The 7,718-nt window shown below is 46.1% G+C and overlaps 1 protein-coding gene across 1 annotated transcript; it reads left to right on the top strand.

Annotated features, from left to right (window-relative positions):
* Window positions 1-9: 9 nt before the first annotated feature.
* On the top strand, window positions 10-5,504 carry SLC10A1 (solute carrier family 10 (sodium/bile acid cotransporter), member 1; the record flags this gene model as incomplete). The annotated part of the gene is given in 6 exon segments (XM_010286630.1): window positions 10-98; window positions 1,242-1,452; window positions 2,987-3,086; window positions 3,089-3,143; window positions 4,112-4,312; window positions 5,417-5,504. Coding segments are annotated over 6 exon segments (744 nt in total), but the record flags the coding sequence as incomplete, so codon positions are not given.
* Window positions 5,505-7,718: the final 2,214 nt, after the last annotated feature.

The following is a 7,718-nucleotide window of genomic DNA, read 5'->3' as shown; positions in this document are numbered from 1 at the left end:
CCTTTCCAACCTAGTGATTCTGTGATCTGTGGCTGCTGCCCAGGGGAAAAACTCTCCGACATCTTTAGTCTGGCACTGAGAGGGGACATGAACCTCAGGTAAGGCAAGCAAAGTACGCGTTCATTGCCCAGGTCAATCTAGTCGTATGACTGGTTCAGAAGCCAGCTTAATCAACATTAGCAATCCCCAAGAAGCTCAATAAAGACTGAAAAAAGTCTAGAATATTTTTCTAGTAAAAAATTTCTTTTCTATATTCTGGAGCGTGTCCAAAGGGCAACAAGGCTGGTGAAAGGTCTAGGTTCTGAGGGAACTGGGATTGTTTAGTCTGGAGAAAAGGAGGCTCAGGGGAGACCTCATCGCTCTCTACAACTACCTGAAAGGAGGCTGTAGCGAGGTGGGTGTCAGTCTCTTCTCCTAAGTAATAAATGATAGGACAAGAGGAAATGGCTTCAAGTTGCACCAGGGGAGGTTTAGAGGGTTGTCAAGCATTGGCACAGGCTGCCCAGGGAAGTGGTTGAGTCACCATCCCTGCAGGTATTTAAAGGATGTGTAGATGTGGTGCTTAGGGACATGGTTTAGTGGTGGACTTGGCAGTGCTAGGTTAACGATTGGACTTGATGATCTTCAAGGTCTTTTCCAACCTAAATGATACTATTCTAGTAAATCTAGAATATTTTTAAAGCACCCATATTGCTCAATGAGTCAATTTCTCTCAGTTTTACCATAAAATAGGATTTTGTAGCTTTCTCTGAAGCATATGGCATGCTGCTCTTGATGAGAAGGGTGCAGGAAGACTTCTTCAGCTCCACATAGCATCTATATGCTATATCTATCCATATAGCAGTATATAGTTCTGTGTAAACTGAGCACGCCGTCTGGAGGGGCTGCATCAGAAATGTGGAATTAGCAGAACCCCACAATCCAACAAACCCTAGTGATAAAACAAGATCCAGGGGGAAAATACCAAGTATTACTTTCTCTGTCACTTGTGAATTTCTGAAATGTGAGCTGTACCCATAACGAGGGTTCTTTCTGAGCTTGTAGAACTTGAGTCATTTTCCCCCTCTCTATTCATGTCACATCCTTATACAACCTGATAGTGATGGGGAAACTTCATGACAGGTTGGGGAAGAGTGAGGTAAAGTCTTCTATTAAAACCATGTGTCCAGGTTAGTAAGAAAAATTAGTGCATTCCATAGAAAGTGTCTTTCTTGTACTGAAGGGTCCTTTCTTCATCTCAGCATTGTAATGACCACATGCTCAACGGTCCTGGCAATTGGACTAATGCCTCTGCTTCTGTACCTTTACTCGGGAGGACTATACGAGGGTGATTTGGAGGGCAAGGTGCCTTACAAAGGAATAAACACCTCCCTGGTCCTAATGCTAGTCCCCTGTGCCATCAGCATCACCTTGAATGAGAAGAAACCACAGTACGCTGGCTTTATCATCAAGGTAAGAAGTACCCTGTGATAGTTGCCTTTCAACCAAGGGCCTCAAGGAAGTTTTCAGAAATAGAGGCACAGAAATACTAACTTCATTAAAGGAAACCACAAATCAATGAAAGGGTTGAGGATAAAACTCAAGACATCCACTCCACCACTTTAATAATTAAAATATTTGCCCAAAGAGAAGTGCTCCACCTTTCCCAAACAACATTTTTTAGGCAACTTCCTACTTTGCTGTCCTTTGTTGGCTTCAGTTTTAACTTCATTTTCTTTTGCTACAAGCACCACTAATAAGCCTCATAGGCACTGCCCCCAACTACTGCTGTAACCAAAGCAGACCCCAGATTTAAAAAAAAACAAAAAACCCCCACCAAAACACCCCACTATTTTCAGGGGTCTAGCACAGGGCAAGAGTCATGTCACAAGTTGTACACATCACAACAATCACAACACAACAAGTAAGTTGCTGCTTACATCAGTGAGATATCTATCCAGCAGAAGCCACCAGATCACGAAGTGGCTGCTTATGCCTGGAATCATCTCCCTGCCTCCTTTGTACATCAGGCATTTAAACAGCAAAAGGGAAATCTGGACAACCAACTACACCATTGTCTAACTCAAGAGCTTCACTAGCAATACCTGGAGAGCTGCTAACAACTTTGGAAACCCACTTTTCATAGTTTCATCTGCTAAGACTTTATCTCAGAGAAACTGGGACCAAGCACAGCAAGAACTGGGTGCCAAGACTCAGTAACAGACCTGATAAAAAGGCATGAGGAATCACTAACCTCTAAGATGCATGGGTACCTGGGAGTCAGGCTAGAGCAGATGCAGGAGGACCAAACCACTTCAAAGGTTCCTTTACCCAGCATAGAGCAGTGGTGGTTTCTAAAGAAGCTTTAAAAGCCCAGCATAAGAAGGTGACCTACACCAGCCCAGTTGACCCTTTGGTCATGTCCCTTTCTGCTAACACTGCATTTCCATTTATCTCCTCTACAAATGAGGAAGGGGGTGGAGACTTGCTTTTAAAAAACACCTGGGGAACTTCATCCAAATTGGACTCCAAAGTGGAGAGACAGGCAGGAGAGCTGTGTACTCTGCCTCTGAAAATTCCCCAGCTGCTTCATCTGCTGACTCACCAGACTCCAATGAGATGACCTAAAAATGCAGCCACCACCTTCCAGACCTGCTGTAGGCAGACTCTACCTGTGAGCTTTGGGTGGACTAGAGTCACAAAGGGACCCGGACAGAGAGACACATAGCACTGCCTAAGAAACAAGTGGCTGGTGGAGCAAGAACCAGTCATTTTGCATATAGATCAGAAAGGTGCTTGATTATTTAAGATCTCACTAGGTAATAACCACAAGATGGTCTCTTGTTGATTACATGTAACATTTATGCCCATGAAAAGCATTTATGCATTCTCACTATATACTTACATATGTGACGGACAGGGAACTGGCCACAGTTGCTTCCAACAGCTGAGGCAATTTTTCCTGGGGATTTCTTTCTTGTCCATGTCTTGACCACTTTTATTTTAGGCAGGGGTGGTGGTGCTTCTACTGTCATCTGCTGCAATAATTGTTCTGTCTGTGGCCAATGTGGGAAGCGGTATCATGGTTGTTTTCTCACCATCCCTTGTGGGATCTTCTTCCTGCTGGGCTATGCTCCCTCTGCAGTCTTCAAGCTTAATGACCGGTATGTTCCTCCACTTCCCTCTCCCCTCACTCTCTATCATCAGCAGAGCAGAGAGGTATGGCAGCTCTGGGCCTATGGAGCAATGGTGAAAACATGGGTTTCAACATGGATGTGCTTTTGTAAAATAAACACTGATTGCAGTCTCCCAAAACGGGCCCGAGGAGTACGAGCAGATGCACTGCAAGCTGGTCCCAAGTCAGTACTCCCACACCTGGAGTGGGGAGAGAAATGAGTGCAACCTCTGCTCAGCTCAGTGGAGAGGGGAGGAACAGTTGGAGCAGTTTTTGACATAGGTACCTCATCACCAGGGAAGGGGTGGAAGTCCATTATGCAGGTTCACTGAACAAGCGGATGGATGGGTTTGTCCTGAGGTCACTAGTGACCTGCTAAGCATGCATTACAGCCTCTGCTCCAGCGGAGTTGGAGGAAGAAGAGAATGAACAGCAACAAAGAACAACAAAGAACTAGGGAATACCGACAGAGACCAAACCCCAAGTCATACAACTCTTCCTCAGCTGGTAATTGTCCCAGACCAGTCAGTGCATTCAGCTGAAACCCCAGGAATTCAGGATGGAAACCTTGCATCATATAGAAGCCAGTCCTTCCCTTTCTCATCCTATCTAACCCAGGTAGGAAGCCCACTAGTCCTCACTACTTTTTTTTACCTTTGCACCTTGGACTCCTCTTCTCACCTTGGAAGCAAATTCTTTGCCTGCAGCAAGCTGCAGCGCCCAGAGCAGGACACAAAACCTCCAAGCACCATTAAGCACGAAGTCCACGTTCATAGCATGGTCTGTCTCTGCAGACTGCAAAGGGAGCACGAGCCAAAACCTTCTGGGGATGCCAGTATTGCTCCTGATAAAGCAGCTGTTAGCACAGGCAAACGCATGAAGCACTGCAAGAGCAAAGGGGGCAGAGCTTCATTTTAAACTGTTTAAAAGTGGATTAAATCTGTTCTCCTCCTTCAGATGCAGGTGGACAGTGTGCATGGAAACTGGCCGCCAGAACGTACAGCTTTGCTCGACCATCCTCAAGGTCGCCTTCGCCCCAGGAATCGTCGGCCCCCTGTACTTCTTCCCACTGCTCTACTTGCTCTGCCAGCTTGGAGAGGGACTTCTGCTGATCCTGGTCTTCAGGATCCATGACGGAATAAAGAAACCAAACAGCAAGTACAGCTTCGCTCCTGTATTTCTTACACTTTCCAATCCGAACCACATACGCTTACATGTAATTACCAATTAATTGCTGCTTTCTAGGGGCAGAATCAGGTTGCCCTTTGGTGGTAACTCAGTTACCACACCCAATGCATTCAATACAAACCACAGTCAAAATTTCATAGGTAACTGAAGATATTAGAAATTACGGCTTCTTGCATCAGCAGAATGTTTCATATAGCTATATATACTATCTATATTATCAGTGCTCAGAGGTTTTCAGAGTCCTGTGCTTAAGCTAGGATGGGCATCCTGCAAAAGCTGATTTGCACTGAGCACATGCAAAGAACAGTCACACACACATGTGCACACCTAAAACTACATGAGAACATCAGGTATTCTTTAATGCAACGAATTCCAGCTTCACTGTAAACTGTTGAGATTCACTGAAGGGTGTCACTTTTGGAGAAGGGGGGAGGAGGAAAAGGACAGAACTGTCAAGTGCTCCAGCTGAAGGAAGGAAAACGATGGAACCTTTGCTAGGAAAGTACATAGATTGAAGCTTAATTAAAATATATATGCAGTATTGGTATAGATGTGAGGTAGACTCTTCTCCAACTTCAACAGGTCCATAATGCCAAAGCCCAGCTAAGCGTCTGCAATGATGGCTGGAGAACGCACCGCTGAATGAGATCCTCCACCAGTCATCCCTCTGATGCTTCCAGATCAGCTTTCTCCAGTCCCTTGGGACAGAGAAGCAGCTGAGCAGCTGCTGCAGGAGCACTTCACTGTGCATCTTATAGCTATAGCTGAAGGATGACTGTTGCTGGGGAAAAAAACTCCACTCAGTTCAGACCCTCAGGTGTGCCTTCGGTGCAAAGCAGTTGATATTGGCAATATCCATACAGGTGCTTGCAAGACTGCTATAAACAGGGTGGCTTTCCAGGTTCTGATTCATGAACGACTGGAAACAAAATGGTTTAGATATTTTGGCAGGACTTCCAAGTTCCTTCCTTTTGCTTTAAATCACCCAGCAACACCAAATGTAGCTGTGTCACAACCTTTCCATAACCTGCGTTCAGCATTGCCTATTCTCACTACATTTTTCTTTTTCTTCAGCTGCAGCAAAAACAAGCTGCACAGCTGTGGACACAGTTACTGCTCAAGAAATGAAACTAGTGTCAAGGCCCTGCAGAAAGAGTGGTAAACCAGGAAAACCATACAGGTGGCTTCTGCAGCAGCTGCTATCACAACCCCTCCGAGTTCCACCTTCCGCAGCCGGCTTGCAGGTCTCCAGCAGTTGCGTGTAAGACTTTTACCTACATGCTCATTTTACACCAGGCAAAGGGATCACCAGAGAGCTATCTGCACCCTCACTGCTACTTCCCAAAGACCTCGCTCCGGGCTAAGCCTCTCCCTGCCTGCCCATGAGGGAGACTTCCAGTGACTTCCAAGTCATCGTGGCAACCCTTTCGGAGAGCTTAGGGCCACGCTCCCAAGTGACTGCCACCAGTTTTGCCCATGTGAAAATCACTGCCCACATGAGTTCCCTTTTTTTAATTTCACTTACCTGTAATTGTCCCGCTGGCACATGATGGAAGCAGCTCTCAAAGACGTCGCTGAAAATAAACGTAATTTCTCTAACAAAGCCCCAAAATGAGGTGTGAAAGTTTCTCAGTGCAGGAGCTGCTGAGACCCAGCATGCAGCTGAGCAGCCCATGCTGGTCAGTCCCAAACCCAAGCACTGTGTGGGGCACCACTGCTCTCCAACATTGCAGAGGCCACAAAAATGGAAGACAGTGACGCAGATTGCCTTAGTACATCAAGCTTGGGTCCAGCAAGCTGTACCTCTGAAAACACATGAGCCTTGAATGTGCCTTGCTTTGTAGGAGTCAGTGAACTGAATACAACCCCTCGTCAGGACACCATCTAGCCCTCGTCACACTACAATGACGAGTATGAGGGAAGACTGGCATTAACAACTCCAACAGGCAAAGTATGCATCGTTAACATGAAGTAACCCATCCTAACCAAGAATAAACAGGCTCATACCAAGACCCTACACTTCATAAATGCAGAATCATTTCTGGCCAGGTAACCCTCCATAACGCAATGCCTGGGAGGTTGTTGTAAAGTGGAAGCTCGTCATTGCCAACAGCCCACTCCCCAAGTAAAATGCAGAAATCTACTCGTGCTGCTTGCGAGGCTAGTGTGGGCTTTAGAAACAGAATTGGGAACTGTTATTTATAGAGCGGATAGTACTTCATATCTAGCCTGAGGAAGTGGCCAAAATCCCACCCCTTTCCAATCATCAGGTGCCTTCAGCCACCGGGGTCCCTGTTGGAGCCAAGTCCCACTTGAACAGACACTCATAATCATTCAAGTTAAGCAGGAAGGAGCTGGCTTGAGGTAAGGCAGCTAACCTCACCCCCAGCAGAGGGCCAACGCTGCCTTCAGCCCTGGAGATTAAAGCACTCTTCTTCCACTCTTCCACCTCTTCAGGTGATCCAGCACCTGACCTACTAACCTCGGAGCATGAAGCCTCCCACCCCACAAAGCCGACTAGTAATAATCCAATTCACTGCCGCTCCGCCGGACCACCTCTCAGGGCCTGCTCCCAGGAGCGCCTGGCCTTTTGATACGGTGCCACCCGAACGGACACGTTCACAGGGCGCAAAAGCTCATTCTCGTTCGTTAGTTCAGAATGCATTTGTGAGAACTGTGCAGCAGTAGGGAGAAAAAGGCAGCAGGGTCTGCAGACATCCCAAACAACTAACCTTCCCCAAGGCCAGACCTTGCGCTGAGCAGAACCAAAGCAAGCCCAGCCTAAGCTCCAGCCATCTTTAAAGGTTTCCCTGGATTGCTGGCGTAATGAGAAAACGCTTTAAAATTTGAATTCTAAAGCACTTTCTTGGAACATGGATGAGGGTTTCAGCAACACGGGATTGCAGAGGGTTGCTGCTCCTGTAAGGCACACACACTAAAACACAGGCTGCAGTACTCCCACCCACCAACTTAAAAATCCCTCCTCTTCCTCCAGAATGAGGACTAATGCCTACAAAAATGCTTTATCCATTTATTCTCTCACGTGCGTGTGCACAAACACACCAATGAATTATGCTGACTACATCCATCATTTATATTCCAAGCAGTGATTAAAACCCTGATAACTTGTCCATTCCACTTTCTGCTATGAACTATGACAGTGTGATTCTCCTTATTATCAAGGTTCTTATTTCAGAACATAAAAATATCCAAGAACATAGCAGGACGTATTTAAAGGAAGCAGGTTCTCCCCCACACCCAAAACAATAGCTTCGCTGTAGACCCATCTTTAAGAAACATTTTAATACTGTCCAACAAAATAAGGCGCAGCCACACTTATTTTATTAACAGTAAAAACACACTAGAAGCAGATACG

Source organism: Phaethon lepturus, unplaced genomic scaffold (assembly GCF_000687285.1).
Source record: "Phaethon lepturus isolate BGI_N335 unplaced genomic scaffold, ASM68728v1 scaffold50434, whole genome shotgun sequence".
NCBI classification, from domain to species: domain Eukaryota; kingdom Metazoa; phylum Chordata; class Aves; order Phaethontiformes; family Phaethontidae; genus Phaethon; species Phaethon lepturus.
This window is presented reverse-complemented; position numbering and strand designations above follow the sequence as displayed.